The following is a 19,933-nucleotide window of genomic DNA, read 5'->3' on the forward strand; positions in this document are numbered from 1 at the left end:
TCTCTTACCACCTTTCCTTAATGATATATATAAGTTCTAGCCAAGTATCGTTCTCTGAAGTGCTCTGTTCTTTCATTCCTCCATGGCATTAAACATTCTCTTCTCAATGCCCACTTCCTCATCTGCCTTTCTGGCTGTCCCTTCTTTCACCACCTCCCTCCAAATTCTCTGTCTCTTCTATCTAGCAAACGTACAGCCACACTCACGTGGATTTTTTAGTTGAGACCTCGGTATGCTAGGCAATTCTCTCAAATGCCCTTAGCTCCCACTTCTTTTTTTCTTTTTTCTTTCATTAACATATAATGTATTATTTGCTAGGGGTACAGGTTTGGGATTCATCAGTCTTACACAATTCACAGCACTCACCATAGCACATTAGCTCCCTCTTCTGTTTTGCTTAAGGAATTATATGAGATCAACATTTCACTGCCAAATTCCTCAGTTGTCTTTCCAAATAGGATAAAGTAAAATCTCTTAAACATGACACAGAGCACACACAAGGGTCTCTAGGATTTGACTCCTAGAGACTTCTACATATAACGAGTCACTCACCAACATGGACACATAACTGCAACCCCAATAACTTGTTTCTTAAGCCTATAATGTAATTTCAGGCCTCTGTTTCTTTACATACTGCTTGCTGTTCTCTGCCTAGAATGTTTTCTCCTCCACGTTCTTTGCCTAGCAATCCCCCGGACCGATCCTTTAGAATTCAGCTTAAGATAACTCTCTTACAGAAAATTTCCTCTAATTTCAATTTGATTTGATTTAAACAGGCTGTCTCTGTGTCCCCTCTGGCACTCTACATGTACATCTTGCATAATACTTCTGTAAATTTTCTTTTCTGTTTCCCCAAATAAACTAAAACCAATCTGGGGGCAGGAATCATATCTACATTGATTTTATATTTATAGCATTTATCAGAGCCAGCATGTATTAGGTGCTCAAAGTTTACTCAACAAGTGAGTCATCCAAAACTGATCTTTATTAGCTTATTTATGAAGCCTTCCCTAACCCTTAGGTGAAGGTGCTCCTTTATCTCCTCTAGTGCACTTTGTACATCCTTCTAATACAGCCCTTGCTTGTCAAGCTGTATTTAACAGCCTCCCTCCATCAGCTGGACTGTGAATTTTGTGGGTAGAGTGACTGTCTTTCCTACCAGTAGATTAAGTAGTCAGCACAGAAGTTAAGTAACTAGCTTGGCATATGTTATCGCTTTGTGCACTGACCAAAATTCCATGCTCTGAGGAAGCTCACTATGGTCTACAGTCACACATTCCCTTAAGCTCCATCTAAGGGCCTGGAGGACAGGTGAATTTTCACATCTCATGGGAAGTGGTGTTGGCTCAAAGCCCAAAGCAATATCCATTTGATATTTCTCTTCTCATTTTTCTATGCTTTCTAAAGTATAAGAAAATAAATGCACATCGCTTTTTTATCATTAAAAGTTATTAACAAAATTTACAAAACACACTAAAATATATGCCCACTTTAAAAAAAAAGCAGAGTACTGTTCAAGGATACTTCATGCAATCAAATTTTAATGATGCTAACTAACACTGGATGAATAGAATGATGGAAAGTAGAAGAAAAGCAGAAATACCCACCATTATACTTAACACTGTTGGCCAAAATAAGGTTGACATCATCTAGAAAGCTCTCCCGACTCTGGTACTTGTGCTTGGAGATATTCTGTGATTAAAAGAACCAGGGGACTCAGATATATGTACAAATCTACTGGCTTCCAAAAAGACATATTAGATCAAATCACTCACCTTACGTATAGTCTCTAAATCCATTGGACTGACGATCACTTTGTAATAATCTGGAACAAACTTCTTATTAACTGGGTGATGAAATGGCCAAGACTATAAAACAGAAAGCGTGAGAAATTAAATGGAAACCGTTCTTTATACTGGAGATTCTCAACCTTCGCTGAGTCACAAATATTCCTAAGGTTCCCCAAAAAAGCTATGAAACCCTTTTCCCAGAGACACATAATCACACAAAATTTTGTCTATAACTTAAGCGGTTCATGGATTCCTTTAAGGAAGAACCCCTGCTCTATACTCACAATTAAAACTTCTTATACCCCAGTCCCATCCAGAAATTTTATAGCATTACCACATATATAACATATGCCTACAACACAAAAGGAAATTCAGTCCAACATTCCTAAGAGAGAATCATTCCCAAAAACGGATACATACAGTCAACATGGTAGCCATGCCATAAAGTTGTAAAAGACAAAAATAGATAAAAAAGATAACAAACAATGGATAATTAAATAAACTGCCATTTGTCAAGAGGCACCTCTCAATCCAAAACCTCCCATTAGCTGTCATTCTAATTTCTTTCCAAGGATATTCAGGAGCATTCAACGAGAGGAACAAAGAAATCTCTCTATATCCACGGGTTCCTGGCCTCTGATTTTAATGATCAAGCAGTCATACGGTAAAAAGGTCAGTTTTTAAAATTATATGCCAGTCTGAATTTACAAACACTACCCTCCAGACTCCCCAACACACGCACATCCTACTGTTCTTTCCCTTGCTATCTTCACAATATTTAGCACAGAGACTACTTACATCTGGAACTGCCATCATTTTCTGGGTGACAATGTTGTCCAGGATGAAAGAAAATGCTACTTGGTCATCATCATCCAGCAAGGGGTTAATAGCTTTCTCTAAACGAGCCAATTTATCTTCTTTCTGATATGAAACAAAGCAAAGGAAAAAGAGGTTTCCCTGAGGTGTAACCACTGCAGAAACTTATGGATAATTTATGGTTCAGTTGTCTATTGCCCTTGCCCAGAAAAGCCTAACTTTGAATTCTCAACTTCAGCTGTAGACAGAAAGTCCAAATGAGAAATGATATTCTAGTTAAAGGATCCAAAGGAATGTACCAACCACTCATTTAGGTATTCTATCTTCTATTCTTGTAGATCACCAAAAATATACATCCCTGGAAACTGATAACTTAGGTCTCAGAATAAAAACATTTTCACCAAGTTAGGTTTTAATATAACACTGTTTCTGCTGTAAACTATTGCTAAAAACACTGAACATATTGCTGATTAGTGACTTTTACATAAGGGAATCTAACCCAATAAATTTGTTTCAGGGGCGCCTGGGTGGCTCAGCCAGTTAAGCATCTGCCTTTGGCTCAGGTCATGATCTCAGGGTCCTGGGATCAAGCCCCATGTGAGGCTCCCTGCTCGGCACAGAATCTGCTTGTCCTTCTCCCTCTGTTCCCCGCCCCCCACTGCAAATAAATGAATAAATAAAATCTTAAAAGAAAAAGAAAATGGAATATAGAAAATCTTTTAGGGGCGCCTTGGTGGCTCAGCTGGTTAAGCGTCCGATTCTTGGTATCAGTTTAGGTCATGATCTCAGGGTTGTGAGATCCAGCCCCATGTCAGGCTCTATGCTGGGAATGGAGCCTGCTTAAGATTCTCGCTGTCCCTCTCTCCTCTGCTCCTCTCCCGACTCCCTCTCTAAAGTAAATCTTTTAAAAATTAAAATTTTTAATTTTAATTAAATTTAATTAAAAATTTTAAAAATTAAAATTCCTCTCTGCCGAAACAGTCTCTTAGCTCTAGGTGACTTCTTGGGAATTCACTTTCCTTGGCCCTTTCTAAAGTTATGTAGGTTCTAGATTTCAGTCCTAGCCACACTACTTAATAACCATGATGTCCAGGGCAAGCAATTTTCTTCTACGGATGTTAGTTTTTCCATTTACAAAAGAAGGAATTGGATTATGAGATTTCTAAGGTCCCTTCCAGCCTCTAACACACTAAAGATTTGCTACTCCTATATTTCTTTACTCTTCTTTCTGTTATATTCTCTCCTTCCTCAACCCTGCTACCAGCCCCCCTCAAATTCCATGCCTCTTTCTCATTTTATTTATTCACAAGTAATCTCTACACCCAATATGGGGCTCAAACTCATGACCTGGGATTAAGAGTTGCATACTCTTCCAACTGAGCCAGCCAGTTGCCCCTGCCTTTCTTTCATTTTAAGTATCTTACCTCTTTGAGTTTTTCATCACAGAGATCCAGCATGGATTGAGAGATCTGGGTCAGTGAGTGCTTTGGACCTAAATTTACAGAGGAACAATAAGAGATGAGACCATTAAAAATGGGAGACGAGAGCTGCCAATACCTCTTTAGACTTTTAACACATTTACTTAAACACCTAATAAGTGTCAGGCACCAGCCTGGCTGCTAGATCAGACAGATATACCAGTTTTAACTCCATTTTTCAGTGCTAACACATGGCAGATATATAGTATGGGTGAAAAAACTAATTTTAACTCTCTATTTATACATATCCGACAGTACTACTATTGATACTGCTACCTTTAATACCTTGAATGTAATAAATGACATTTTGTTTAAGGATGGCTTAGGAGATAAAGGCATGATTTATAATCTTTACACACTTAGCATATAAGATCTGTGATTGCAATTTTTGTTTACACAACTCATGGTTTGTGAGGTACTCCCAACATATGGCTGATCCAAAGCCTCTGTCATAAAAGATTCTCCATCCCATCTCAGACTATTTAGTTTCCTTGAAATCTGTAACAGGAGCTTCAGAAAATCCTTGAACTCTTTCTTATAGCCCTCACTTATGGCTGCCCTAATTTAAGCTCATTATAGGGATAGTTAAAACATTTTTATCTAGACAGTAATTCTATTTCCTTTCAGTATCCTCTGCTTGACCATCTTCCTCTATTCGTCCATGTAAGTGTTCCCCAGACCCCCAAACCTCAACTCTATTTGCAACTAATTAATTTAGCATTCATTTGTTTATTCATTCAATGAATGATTAATGATGGTCCGTGATGTACTCAATGGTGAGAATAAGGAGAAAATAAGACATAGTTCCTATCTTAGCTCTTGGTTCAATCAAAGAAAATGACATGAAAATATATCACTGCCAAGACAGAGTATGAGTGCTTGCAGTATTTATGGATGAAATGATATGTCTAGAAATACAGATTGAATAATAAGCAAGTATCAGCCATGAGGGTAATTGTTGAACCAGGTGAATAGGTGTGCTGAGGTTTACTATACCTCTGTACATACCTAACAATTTCCATAATGAAGTTTTTTAAAAACTGAGTATAGTGCAAACATGGGGATACACTGGTTGCTATGAAATATGGTAGGGTTGCATACGAAACATGTTGTAAGCCATTTTTACAACAATTAAATCTGCATACTGGGAAGCAAGGAAGGCTTGCTGTGCCTGACATTTGAGTAGTGTCATTAATGAAGAGTAGAGGTCCATCAGGTAGGCAATAACAGTAGAAAGACATTCCAGAGGGAAGAAAAAGTATACAAAGATACAAAGTAAGCAAGTTAACAGAAACACGAGGCACCATAAGTAGTTTGGTACAACTGCAACACAGGTATGTATGGAGAAGAAACAGGAAATAGAACTTGGAAAGGCAGGAGGGGCCACATTATAAAGGTCTCATAGGTGACAGAAAGCCACTAATGATTTTTTTTTTTTTAGATTTTATTTATTTATTTGACAGACAGAGATCACAAGCAGGCAGAGAGACAGGAGGAAGCAGGCTCCCCGCTGAGCAGAGAGCCCGATGCGGGACTCGATCCCAGGACTCCGAGATCATGACCCGAGCCGAAGGCAGCGGCCCAACCCACTGAGCCACCCAGGCGCCCTGCCACTAATGATTTTATGCTCGAAAATTTTTTCAAATTTGTGTTTTAGAAAAAATTACCCTACCAACAGTGTGAATTAAGGCAAACAGCAAAGGGAAAATCCAGAAGCTGTTGCAAGGGGTCAAACAAGAATAAGAGCAGCAACTGAGATTAAAAGGAAGGGGATGTGCTCCAGCAAGCCGTAGGGGGACTTTGCTTACTTCCTTACTTATTTATGGGATTTAGTGATCTATGAATGTGGGGAAGAGTGGGTGGAACTAATGATGACCATCATTTCTAGTTTGTACAATCAGATGGATGGTAATATCATCAGTCTAAATAAAGCAACCAGATCAACAGTTGCCAGTAGGGCAATGAAACATGGACATGTCTGGCAGGCAACTGGAAACTTGAGCATGGAGCTCCGAAGAGAGGTATGGACTGGAGATAATGTTATCAATGGATACATGGTAGCTGAAGTCATGAGAATGAAAAAGATCAGAAATAATTAGAGAAAGTACTCCTAGAAAAGAAAGAAGAGAGTATTGAGGAGCGTCAAGTGGTCAAGAGTGCCAAATACACTGGAGTTCAAGAGACTTCTAAGCACATGCAAAGGTGTTCAACATCAAAGACAAAAACCGTATGACTGGGGCGTCCAGGTGTCTCAGTGGGTTAAGCCTCTACCTTCGGCTCAGATCATGGTCGCAGGGTCCTGAGATCGAGCCCCGCATCGGGCTCTCTGCTCAGCAAGGAGCCTGCTTCCCCCTCTCCCTCTGCCTGCCTCTCTGCCTACTTATGGTGTCTCTCTCTGTCAAATAAATAAATAAATATTTTAAAACAAAAACATTATGATCTCACTTATGTGTAGAATCTTAAAAAAAAAAAAACAACAAAAAAGAGTGCCTGGGTGGCTCAGTGGGTTGAGCCTCTGCCTTTGGCTCGGGTCATGATCTTGGGGTCCTGGGATTGAGCCCCGCATCGGGCTCTCTGCTCAACAGGGAGCCTGCTTCCCCCTCTCTCTCTGCCTGCTTGTGATTTCTCTCTGTCAAATAAATAAATAAAATCTTTAAAAAAACTAAAACAAAAACAAAACAAACTCATAGAAAAAGATATTGGACTTGGGGTTATCAGAGGCAGGGGGAAACTGGAGTGAAGTGGTCACAAGGTAGAAACTTGCAATTGTAAGAGAAGTGAGTACTTGTACAGTAGGAGGACCACAGTTAACACTGCTGGATGATAGATAGTAAAGCTACTGAGAATTAATCCTAAGACTTTCATCAGAAGAAGGAAAGTTTTTTTTTTCTTCTTATTGTGCCTGAGATGACAGAGGCTTACTAAAATTACCGTGGTAATCATTTCACACTACGGTAAGCCAAACCATTATGCGGTACTCCTTAAACTTATATGGTGCTGTATATCAATTCTATCTCAGTAAAACTGGGGGGAAAAGATGCTCAACACCATTCTGTGGAACACCAGGGACATGCAGATCAAAACCATAATATCACTTCACATCCACCAAGATGGCTAGAATAAAAAAGATGGACAGTAACACAAGTGTTGACAAGGATGTGGAGAAATTTGAACCCTTAACACACTGCTGATAGGATTAAAAATGCTGCAGTTGCTCTGGAAAACAATTTGACTGTCTCTCAAAAAAAGCATATACCGTGTGTTATCAGCAACTCCACCCCTAGGTATATATCCAAGAGAAATGAAAACAAACGTCCACACAAAAGCTACACACAAATGTTCACAGCAGCATTATTTGTATTATTTGGCTGTACTAACCAAAAAGTAGCACAAATAACGCAGATATCTATAAATTGATGAACGCCATTTTTAAAATGGGGTATATCTATACAGCAGAACGTTATGTGACAGTAAAAAGGAAAGAAGTATGGACACATGCTACCACATGGGTAATACACATTGAAACTGACTGCTCTAAATGTGTGAATCATGCAGTATGTGAATTATACCTAGATGAAGCTGCTTATATAAACAGGTATTTCTGGAATGTGGCCCCTTGATCCAACCATTAGGAGGTGGCTAGCCAGTACTTCTGCAGAAGACAGCTTCAGGGTTGTGAGGTGAGAACGGATTCCCATCTCTGCTGCTTTTTAGCAGTGTGACCACCTTAGTCGAGTTATTAAAATACTACAGGCTTATCTGTTCATTTGTCAAATGAGGATTATAACAGTACCCACTTCAGAGATTTCTTAGGGTGAAATAAAGAAAATAATGCAAGTAAAATGCTTAGAGCCACTGGCAGTACTGCTACTACTGCTATTACTAGCAACAGATATGAGGAAGAAAGAGGACTGGGCTAGAGGGGGATATAAGGCTGTGACAAGGTCAGAACCTAGATTTTAAATTTTGTGCTAACATCTCCACCGAAGTGACCCACAGGTACCCCAACTCTATACTTCCAAAGTGGACTCTCAACACTTTCTCATTCCTCTTCCAATCTTTTTTTTAAAGATTTTATTTAATTTTTTTGACAGAGAGAGAGAGGGAACATAAGTAGGAGGAGTAGGAGAGGAAGAAGCAGGCTCCCCACTGTGCGAGCCCAATGTGGGGCTCGATCTTAGGACACCGGGATCATGACCTGAGCTGAAGGAAGCCACTTAACGACTGAGCCACCCAGGCGCCCCCCAGTCTGACTTTTAAGTATTTATCCTAGTAATATGAATGACAGTTGGACCTAACAAATGTGTTCTTCCCTTCTGTATGTCTAGCACTCTGCTAGGCCCTGAAAATACAAAGACGAATAAGACATAGTCTCTCCAGGAGCTGCAAAGTGATGGAAGATTCAGACAAATAATTACATACAACACAGTTAAGAGTCATAGAAGTTGGTTTAATTGTGTCGAGAACGACAGAAAATTCATGGGTATTCTGGGCAGTAAGTCTTCATGGAGAGATGATATGAATTGGTCTGGAAATATGAATGGAAATTCATAGGGCATGTTCCCACTTTTCAGTGGGAACTAAGGGCATTCCAGACAGGGCAAAGACTGTGCAAGGTGCATGAAGAAATGGCATAAGATATTTAGTGAAATATAATGTTGAATCTGGCAGAAGTCTCTAGTAGGTATGGGAGTCAGGCATTGGACAGGAGACTAGATAAATGGGTCAGGCTTGCTTATAAAAGGTCTCAGAATCTAGGTTTCGCCACATTTACAGATGACAAAACTGAGGAGGCTGTGAGAGGCTGTCTACAGTAACCTGTCTAAGAACTTGTCCAGGGTAACTTAATCAGTACGTGGCAGGGATGGGATTCTTTCTCTATCCATACCCTTCAACCCAACACTTACACATGAATCTGCGCAAGGATACAATTGGAGATCAGAAACCTTGATCCCTGACATACAGAAGCTGTACTGTTTCCCCTTTTAAGACACAGAAAGCAGATTTCTTTCTCCCTTGCAGATTTGGAGCAAAGTGAACATATAAGAGCCCCTATAACAAATCTATAGATCAAATCAAAGATTCACACATAGCCAACATGGTCGCAGGCTCACACTCTGCATAGGTTCCATCCACACTGTCTCTTCCTTCTATTTGATCAGGTCCACTTCTTCCTCCCACTTATCTCCCTGCTACTGTTTCATTTCAACAGACAGACTCCGAATTCTCCAAAGGATACATTAAAAAGTGGGACTAAAAAGAAGCAACCTTAAATGACAGAAAAGTGCACTATCTGATTTTCGTAAGCCCAAAATGCATATATCGTAGATCCTTCCAGTCAGTCCAATCTTGTCTGAATTTGGGACTAATGAGACAAATAAGGATCTGAAAGGTGATTCTTACCATTATAGGTTGCACTATTTTTCACGATTAGCTCCAAATGCTCTCTGAACTCTTCCCGAGAGGGGTAGAGGCGTTTGCGCACATTTTCACGAAGGGTTTGTAAGTCCATTGGTCGAGTGATGATTTTGTAGTAGTCCTTTACAACCTTTGCATTGACTGGAGTATGGAAAGGGTAGGTCTGTGCAAACAAGGGACAGCACTATCCATGAGCAAAGAACACTTGTCAGAGCCAACTCCCGAAGACTCTCTCGTATCTTATCTGTCTACCTGGCCACCAACTCTCAAAGGAATCTTTCTAGATGAAGCAGGTAGGTCTGTTTCGTCTACTAAACTATTCAAAATAAATAAATAAACCCAAAAAACTACATCCCAAAGAATCAGGAGTTCCACATACCTACGAGTATTCTACTATCCTCTATCTGAAATCACAGATAGAACAAAGGGCTTTGCCATTCCTACTGTAGACATGAACGTGATGAACTCACATTTGGAAGATCTCTCATGTCATTGATGATAGACTCCAAAATGGAGGACAATGTCACCATTGGGTCTGTCCGGCGCCGGTGGATGGACTTATGAGGTCTCTAAGGAGAAACAAGAAATCAGAGTGTTTCTTTAGATAAGAAAAACAAACGATGCTTTCTAGCTATAGCTTAGGAATCTTGTAATGAACAGTACACATAATTTTTAGGGCAAGGCCAAAGGGAGAATCTAAGGCTGTGCCAGAGCCATGGGACAAAGGGTTGGAGGAACCAATGAGAACCCCATCTGGTCAGAAAGAAGCAATGCAGATACTCACGTTTAAGTAGTCACAGTGAACAGTGGTTCCAACTCGCCGTTTCTTCTTGGGAGGAAGCTGCTGTTTAGGGAACTTGAGAACCAGAGATTTTCTGCGAACCTCATCCGCGCTGTAATCAAGAACACTTTCATAGCATGCAGTCCCTATCTCTAGACCCCAGAAAAAAAAGCAACTACAATGAAGAAGTCCAAAGTACCTGAGCATGAGCCTGGGGAGGAAAAAGCCAAACCAAAGGCCAGATATCCACACTCTCAGGCTCAGATCAGGCACAGCCTCACGGGATCTCCAAATTAATAAAGAACTAGGCAAGCCACAACCTCAGTTTCCTATTTGGAAGATAAGGGAACTAGGCTAAAGGAATTTCAAGAACACTTCCAGCTCCAACATTCTATCTTAGGGTTCAAGGGCTAGGAGGCTAAACTTATAATAGAAACAAGGAAGAAATGAAAAACTGGCTTGAAAAAAAAATAGTCAAGTTTCCCTCAGTCATTAAAAGGCCATTCACCTTCTTCCTTTCCATTGTATGGGATCAAGACACTAAATTTTCCTTTTCTAATGTGCCTCAAAATATAATGGCTATTACGGATATTGATAAATTAAATCAAGAATGGAAAAAAGAGCCCCAAACTTAATAGAAGCAAAAACAAACTATCTGGTGATGAGTGGTAATTAGACTTACAGTGGGGATCGCTTTGTAATGTATATAAATACCAATACATAATACTGTACCTCTGAAGCTTACACAATGGTATCTACCAATTTTACCTCAGTAAGAAACAAAAGTATGTATCAAATTGATTAAAAGTTACACACAAAAGAGAATTCAAATATATTTTGCACATAATACCCTGACTGTTCTACTGCAGTGGCATATAGTCTAAGGACAACGAATGACAGAAAACACCTTGAATCTACTTTATGGGTTTGTTGTTAGTGGTACTAGTATTGTAATTCTCAAACTATTCTGTATAACAGATGTACAGACAGAGCAAATGAATCAACATATTAATGCTGGAAACCAGAGAAAGGATGCAGATATGAATGGGGGAAGAGGAGGAAGAATCTGTAGATATCATTTAAACTGGAGGTTTTGATAGGAAGGTTTTGGTATGTGATTTACAATATGTGTTTATTTCCTAGTTCTGTCCACTAAAAGCCTAGAAGCAATGACATCTCAGTGGGAATGAGCATACCTAACACCTAGGTCTTGGTTCTAAATGCCATTCCCCGATAAAAGGAACCAGGGCTCCTTGAAGAAATGGCTGATTCTAGGTCTCAAACAAGAAAATTTCAAGGATAGCCTAGAACATCTTGTGTCAGAAAGCAAAGACGTTCTCGAAGATTTACAGGATTGTTTCAAAAGGACACAGGATCTAGCTTTAAGAGGTCAAATGTAAGACAATATGGGCATCACAATTACAAATGGTGTTAATAAATCATATTACATTAAGTTCACAAAAGGAAGAATTTCAGAATCCACAGAAATACTCAAACAGAAAGGAAAGGAAAGCTCTTCTTTATAGAATACCAGTTAATGTAGAAAGAATGCTATAATTAGAAAAACCGCTATTTTGCAATCCCCGATGTAACAACGGAGTTAGGCAATGATCATCAATGGATGCTACAATTACTGAGAGAAAGACTGTTAGGGAACAGGAAATTCACCCACATGCTAATTACAAAGGGAACAACATACCTTTATTATAGAGGGTTCTGGGATCACCACTTAAACAAGATGATCAAAACAGTGAAAAAACCTGACATTATGTGCTTCTTGATGTGGTGTAGTAAGTACATAATATCACCTATGTAGTAATCTTGCCAAAGACATTTAATCTAAACATAATCAATGAGAAAACAATCAGACAAATCCAGAAATATGGGATATTTTAGGAGACAACTGGCCTGAATTCTTCCAAAAAGTCAATGCCATGAAAACCAAAATAGGTGGAGAGAACAGTTCTAGATTTAAAGACACTCAAAATACTTAATGTTTGAACAGGGATTGGACCCTGAATTGGGAGTGGGGCAGGCCATAAAGGACACTGAGATAACCGGAGAAATTTAAATAAGAACCAATGTTAAATACTACTGAACTGATGCTAATTTTCTTAGGTGTAATGGTAGTATGTTGTTATATCCCGACTCTTAGACAATGTGTGGTCAAGAACTTCTGAGGGAAACATCAAGACGCCCGCAACTTATTTCCAAATAGTTCAGCCAAAAAAAAAAAACTTTCAGACATATAAAGACAAAACAAATGTGACGAATGTTAAGCTGGTGACTTTAGAGGAATGATAAGGTTTGCAGTTTTCAAACTCAAAAGTCGGGGAAAAATGTCTTTTAATTTAAAAACTTCTCCACTTGATTATCTCTTAAATTCTCTGAGAAAAAGAGACAGGGATAAGCACAGTGTACGTCTCCTTAGTCTTTCTGGGATGGTCCATCATCGGAACACTCAAGAGATTAGGGACTTGACAAGTGTGAGGAGTGCCAGGAAGTAGGACAGGAAGAGCACCTATGATATGCTAGGCACTGTCTGCCATTTTATCTTCATAACTACCCTGATAAGGGTGGTTTTATTTGGTTAAAATAAGGAAACTGAGACCCGGAAAAGTTAGGTCACATGCCCCAAGGCAAGTGGGAAAGCCTGAGGAGTGCTTCACGACAAAAGACCGTAATTGTCACTACTGGCAACAGTTACTGAGGAAAATCCATCCCAGTCCCCGTGCTCTGAGTTCCACTTCACAGTATATATCACATCCACCCCTGCCACCCTTTGCTAGCATCAACCTCCAACGGATCTCCCCACAGCACTTCCTGCCTGCTATCTCTTACCTCTCAATTAGCTGTTTCCCCAGGACAATCTTGGTCCCTTCAACCTTGATAAGTTCTTCATTATCATTATGAATGACTGTCTTTTCCAACTCCTCCTCCTGCTCCTCTGTCATGGCAACAGGGTTGGAAGGTGGAGCATTTGTCTGATAGTAGAGGGGGCAGAATTTGTTTGTCCTCATGTGCCCAATGGCACCACAAGCCCCACATTTCAGCTGCAAAAGGGAAAAGTATCAATGTGTCAGAGGTAAATGGGCGGCTTAATGTTCGCTTTACATAACACATACAAGGCAGGTGCAGAACTGTTGTCGTAACAGGACTGTTAGACACCTTTCAACCAGAAGCCATCGGACAAAAGAACCTCAATGGAAATGACACATTAAAAATAAAATGCGGGGCGCCTGGGTAGCCCAGTGGGTTAAAGCCTCTGCCTTCTGCTCGGGTCATGATCCCAGGGTCCTGGGATCGAGCCCCACGTTGGGCTCTCTGCTCAGCGGGGAGTCTGCTTCCCCCTCCCTCCTTCTCTACCTGCCTCTCTGCCTGCTTGTGATCTGTCTGTCAAATAAATAAATTTTAAAAAAAATCTTAAAAATAAAATGCAATCCAGAGATTGGACATTTAAAAAAAAAAAAACAAGTGAGGAAGAAAACAGAGAGGATTTCCACTCTCGATTTCAGTTGTAGAGTATGAAAATGTTAAATGCGCAGGACAAAGTCCATCGGAAGCCCAGGGCTGCCTTCGCCAGCACACGCAGTCAGCATGGGTATATTCTTCCAGGCCCAAGGAAAAGGCTCAATAATACCAAGTCTCCATCTAAGTTTTGCAAAATGGGGTCAATACTGTATCACATTTATAGAATATCATATATAACAAAGAAACATGAAAATAATGACCTCAGTACATGTCACCAGCAGTTTATATTTGCTAAGAACTTTACAGTTTCTAAAGTGCTTCCCAGGCATTATATCACTTACTCCAACAACACTGTGAGACTACTATCATTTTATATAGCAGTGGCCTCGTTTTATGGTGTACATGGCAGTTACATGTACAGTAATATCTGGAACCCTACCTAAGTCACAGAAGGCAACCTGTACTGATAAGTTTTTTTCCTGTTGCTTCTTTTTTCTTTTTCTTTTTTTAAATATTGTTTTTATTCACTTCGAGAGAGAATGAGTGAGAGGGAGAGAGAGAGAAGGCAGGAACCAGGAGACGGTCACTGAAGCAGACTCCCCACTGAGCAGGGAGCCTGATGCAGGACGCGATCCCAGGACCCTGGGATCATGACCTGAGCTGAAAGCAGACACTTAAACACCTGAGCCACCCAGGCGCCCCCTGTTGCTTCTAATATGTACAATTTTTAAAGGATATGTGTATGTGTACGTATACACACACACACACACGCACGTGTGTGTAAAAAACACCTCTCTCACCCAAGCCCATTTCAACCCCTAGGAAATACTCCCAACAGGTGAAGTATAAAATGACACCAAATGGCACCAGATTAGGTTGTCAGTGCCAGTCACACTAGTCATGATAACACCTGAGCAGCCACACCAACTCAACTAGCTTTCCACAATACCGCCCCCATTCCCAGTCAGGGAGAACGCCAAAAGCTATGGGCAGAGGTATGCTTTCTTCGCCTTTCTAGCTATGATCATGCCACATTCTATTTACTTTTAGGTCAGGACGCTCCTTCATTTTTTTGGGCTTCTTCTCAGGAGGACCCTTAAGCTTCTCCTTTTCCTGGTTCCGCTTCAGTCGCCTAAGTTGCTCCTGAATCCTCCGCCGTTCCTTTCGCATCTCTTCTCGATGCTGTTCATCAAAAAGGGCAAACTTTCGACTGAAGGGCAAGGGGGAAATATCACAGGACCATAAGCAAAGCTAAACCAAAGACAACCGTCCTGATAGCTAAACACATCAGAACTAAAATAATCCATCCAGACAGAAATAAAAGGGGCTACCTATATTCCCATCTCCCCTACTCATCAGCCTTCCATGTGCAGAGCAGCACTTCTCTCAGAATAAGGTGTCCTGAGTCATCACTAAGAGTTCTGCCAACCAACCACAATGCAAAGGACCCAGGTGGAATGGAAAACATGCCTTTATTTTGAAGCAAATCTGAAACATCTCCCTGTGATTTGGCTCTGTCCAAACCCCAAGACCTAAAGGTACCCAACCAACACAGACTTCCAACTTCCAGCTGTACAGAATCCTGTCACTAAAACTCCAGCACATACCTCCCTCATCCCCATCCCCCACCACTTTCATCGTCTTCCTTATCATACTGGAAAGCAGGGAGTCAAACTCACATGAATTCCTCATCTTTTGTGGTTCGTATGCGCACGTAGGCATCAATGACAGCTGGCTTTCGGACTGTCTCACAGCGAACGTACTCCTTCCCCTCTTCATCTCGAAATGTGCGATAAATCTTTAGACAACGGCCGGTGGCAGAAGAGTTAAGGCTAGTCACAGAAGCTGTGTCATCATCTCTGTGATTGTTTCCTGATGCTGCTGAACCTGCTGCTGCAAGGCAGAAAAAGATTTCCACGCATTCCCCCTACCACCCAAATGGTCATTTTCCTGAGACTGGATGGAGACCTCGAAGTTCAACGGGCCACAAAAGTATGTACGTTTACCAAAAGCATTGTATGGTTCTACAGAAAGCATCAAGCCCGCAAATGCACTGATTTGTCCTTTCCTGACTTCATTTTACCACTGCCCCATTCCCATTTTTGTAAGTATGAGAAGTTCTGAAAGGAACTCAAAGAACTACGTTTGTTAGAGGGGACAGAAAAATAGCAGCTGTATTCTGATTCCTCTCAAGAGCAAGAGAAGAAAGCCCAAGCAGCAAGTAGTTGATGATCACATTAAAGAAAAGCACTCCAGCACAAGAGGGAAAACTGCACCACAGACACAGGTCCAGAGTCTTAGGAGAATGCTTCTCAAACCCAAACACGAATGAAGAGGAATCACCTGAGAATTCTCATTACACTAGATTCCAATTCAGTAGCGTCTGGGGTGAGGCCTGAGAATATGCATTCCTAACAAGCTCCTGTGTGATGTCGCTACTGCTGGTCTAGGACCGCCCCGATGCAAAAGCTTTATCACATCTTTACAAAGTAGCCAGAACACAAAATTACACAAAGCTTTTTACAGAGCAGGAAATGAAGGAAAAGCCTATTGGGAGTGAGAACAGTCATTTACATATCCATCTTCGGGCCTTTATCCTCCCTCTGATAGTATCTATATCCAAATTTTAATTTGCCTGCTTGACGTCTATACTGGGAAGTGTCATGGGGACCTCAAACTCCACATATTACATCTTCCCTTCTCACACCTGCTTCTCTCTCTGAAGTTTACTACTTTTTTTAAAAAATTTTTTTTTAAGATTTTTTTTTAATTTATTTATTTGACAGACAGAGATTACAAGTAAGCAGAGAGAGAGGAGGAAGCAGGCTCCCCGCTGAGGAGAGAGCCCGATGTGGGGCTTGATCCCAGGACTCTGAGATCATGACCTGAGCCGAAGGCAGAGGCTTTAACCCACTGAGCCACCCAGGCGCCCCTGAAGTTTACTACTTTAATCAAAGGTACCATCTTTCTGGCATACCCGGAGTGAAATCATAAGGTCACCTTGATTTTTTACCCCTTTTCATTCCCAAAATCCACACCCCAAACCAGTTCACGCCTTTATCATCCCCACTCTCAACTTCTGCAATTTTTGGTTGGTGATTTTTAACTCTATTTAGGGTCTAGGACTCCTTTGAGAATCTTCTGAAAGTCACAGATCTTCTCAGAAAAGGTCATTTGCACAGAATTTTACATATGATTTCAGAGGGTTCAAGGGCAACCCCTCAAATTTATCCATGAAATCAGTTTTAAAAACTCTTAGCCTCTAGGATGAATGACCTTCTGAAAGATCACCTGATGTACAGCACTGCTAGCCCTGGCTTGGACAGGCCTGACACAGACAGAGGCAGCAGTGGGCCGGTGGCAGCTCTTCAATCTGGGCCCCCCAGAAAAACCTCCAAGTTTAGCTTGCATTAACCTTTCTACCTCATCTACAGGCTTTTCTATACTCATCCGCTACTTCTGCCTCCAGCTTTGGCTCAGTTCTTAGTCTGCAGTTATTTACACTTTTCCGATCCTTCTCTTTCTTGTCTATGAAGCCACTACCCTCACCCAGTAGCATCCGCTGTAGTTCCTTCCGCTCCTGCTCCTCCCGTTCACGCGACAGCTGAGAGCTGGTTTTCTTATTCTGCAACATGTTCTCAATGTTCTTTCCCATTTCTTCAAAGTCACTGTCTTCAGCTGAGCTGCTGTCTGTGTCAGTTGATAATACTTCGGTTGATGACAAAACTCTAAAAAGGAAAAACGATGTTGAAAATTAAGAAGAGAAACATGAAAGTGTATAAAGAGCTGAAGAAATACAGCTTTAGGCAACAGGAGGAACTTGGGAAATCAACCTTAAAAAGGAATACCCAAATCCACTAAGACATGGGGGCCTTAACAGAACAGCTTTACAAAGTCTTCCTTGACTTTTGTCAACAAGGCAAATCTGAAATATGCTGTAACACAGCAACTCTTTCAGAATTCCTAGAAAAAACCTGAGAAATAAAACGGCACACTGGTCATTTTTTTTTTAAAGATTTTATTTATTTATTTGACAGACAGAGATCACAAGCAGGCAGAGAGGCAGGCAGAGAGAGAGGAGGAAGCAGGCTCCCCGCTGAGCAGAGAGCCCGATGTGGGGCTCGATCCCAGGACCCCAGGATCACGACCTGAGCCGAAGGCAGACACTTAACGACTGAGCCACCCAGGCGCCCCTGGTCATTTTTAATAATAGAGCGTTACCATCCTCTCATAGTAAGCCTTCAGAAAAAAAAAAAAACAACACACACTCACTGTCCCTTATCACCACTAGAATAACTGCCAGGCCCAAGCAGGCCACAAAAGTTACCATGGAACCTAAAGTACGTCTTGCCAATGCAAAAACCTTTGCCAAGTTGCTCTGAAAGGAGCAGGTGTTCCAGCAGTATTATGAATAGAGACCACCCTGAAATCTCAGCTACCTGGGCAACTAGTCACATTATCAAGTGACCTCTTGTTCATTATAATATATGGTGTCTGGGACCCCTCCCCTTTCCAGCTTGGATTTTCTACAGCACTAGAACAACATACTTGTTCTGAAGGTCGAAGATGCGCTGACATTCCTCTTTGTAACGCTCCTGATGCTCAGCCACAGAAAACCTTGACCCACGGGCAAATTTACTCATGGGCCCCTCTCCAGAGCGAGCCTGCTCTGTGGACATTGTGCGGACTACGTCAATCACTTCCCAGCGGGACAGCTTTTTAATCTACGAGAGAGAGAGACAAACACATACACCTAAATCATCAGAGATTTCAACCTAAAACATCAGAGAGTTCAAAAAAAATAAACCAAGGCACACAACCTAGAGAGCCAGACCAAAAAAAAAAAAAAACAAAAAAACAAAAAACCAACAACAACAAAAAACAAAAAAACAAAACCCAAAACACCACCCAAAGCAGGTTAAACAGAAAGCTTGGAGAAAGCTAACTCCTGAAAAAGTGCCCAAGATCCAGGGTACTACAACCTACACCACAAACTTATCCAGATAGTTCCTTACATCTGCCCCCTAGCTTTTCCCTCTATCAAAGGCCCCCTACCCTAGGGGACACTAAGTTTTCCTCTTCCACACTCACCTCTTCTTCAGGTACACCAAATTTACGGAGGAGCTGCTTGGCATTTTTCAGTGAAAGGCGACGGAGATCTGCATCTGTTCCTGTCACTGTCTTCTTTACTGGCTGAGGCTCCTTATCATCCTACCTCAAACATGAAACAAAACAGGCAAGAACTGTAATAAGCTGAACTCCTTACAGTAGGTGCCTAAGCCATCCTGTCAACTTAAGTGTTTTCCATCCCCCAACCCCTTCACTTCCACTCCTTAACCTCCATTTCTTCCTCCCTTAATTTTTGGTTTCCAGGATTTCAGACAGTCTCACCTTCTGCTGTGTCGGTTTGTTTGGAATCTTGACATAGGAGAATCCTTCGCCACACCCTGTAGGATCTGCCACCCCAGTCACCTCCAAGAGACACTTGCCCTTCATAGCAGCAATGAAAGCCCTTGTGGTGTTCCAAGGAGCAGTACGAACCTGAGGTATAGAAAAAGATTTATAAGGGCTATGGGAAACATTTGCTCTACATCTAGCCATACTTAGAAGATAAGAATAATTACAATAATGTACGATTTGATGCTTTCTTAAATTATCCACGAAGATTAATAGTTGCATATAAAGCTGCCCAGTACCCAGCTTACTCTTCTTCCCCTCTATGGTACTTACATTATGATATTAAACAAAAATCAAGATCTCAGCCAGTATAAGGAGAACACTGTGGAACAGTGGTCCCCTTTGGCCCCATATCCCTAGGGATATACTGAGAGTTCTCAAAGACAGTGATGCCCCACCCTCATGATGCTCAAAGAGGTTGATGATGCATCTGACTGCCCGATTGCTCGAATGGCTGCTTTAGAATAGCCAATACATTCTGTAATTAAATGATAAGCACATTTTACAAAGTAATGGCTTTAACCCCAGGTCCATTTTACCTCTGCAACTGGTTGGTTAAAAACATCTGTCCTCTCCTGGGACCCTGAATATAGTGTTTACTGACCCCACAAAATAACCAGGAAATTAAGACAAGAGGAATGTGCTTGTCCACACAGACCAGTTAAGAGTATACACAATTAGCTAAAGAGTGGTCAATTCTCTAATCAAGATTCAATCTCGAA

General features: G+C 41.1%; 1 protein-coding gene across 7 annotated transcripts in view; it reads right to left on the reverse strand.

The window, feature by feature from the left end:
* Positions 1-19,933, reverse strand: part of LOC111161044 (TATA-box binding protein associated factor 1) — a 73,947-nt gene that overhangs the window by 35,254 nt on the left and 18,760 nt on the right. For 6 of the 7 annotated variants that reach the window (XM_022524502.1, XM_022524498.1, XM_022524500.1 and 3 more), the window contains exons 19-32: positions 19,146-19,295; positions 18,846-18,965; positions 18,303-18,478; positions 17,304-17,482; positions 15,434-15,647; positions 14,799-14,964; positions 13,125-13,336; positions 10,287-10,395; positions 9,973-10,071; positions 9,488-9,665; positions 4,031-4,098; positions 2,589-2,711; positions 1,776-1,868; positions 1,608-1,692 (exon numbers count right to left, since the gene is read on the reverse strand). In XM_022524502.1, the coding sequence (XP_022380210.1) occupies positions 1,608-1,692; positions 1,776-1,868; positions 2,589-2,711; positions 4,031-4,098; positions 9,488-9,665; positions 9,973-10,071; positions 10,287-10,395; positions 13,125-13,336; positions 14,799-14,964; positions 15,434-15,647; positions 17,304-17,482; positions 18,303-18,478; positions 18,846-18,965; positions 19,146-19,295 (1,972 nt within the window). The remainder of the gene's footprint in view (positions 1-1,607; positions 1,693-1,775; positions 1,869-2,588; positions 2,712-4,030; positions 4,099-9,487; positions 9,666-9,972; positions 10,072-10,286; positions 10,396-13,124; positions 13,337-14,798; positions 14,965-15,433; positions 15,648-17,303; positions 17,483-18,302; positions 18,479-18,845; positions 18,966-19,145; positions 19,296-19,933) is intronic. The other variant, XM_022524499.1, reaches the window with a different exon arrangement.

The sequence above is a fragment of the Enhydra lutris genome, unplaced genomic scaffold (assembly GCF_002288905.1).
Source record: "Enhydra lutris kenyoni isolate GAN:26980312 unplaced genomic scaffold, ASM228890v2 scaffoldscaffold81, whole genome shotgun sequence".
In the NCBI taxonomy this organism is placed as follows: domain Eukaryota; kingdom Metazoa; phylum Chordata; class Mammalia; order Carnivora; family Mustelidae; genus Enhydra; species Enhydra lutris.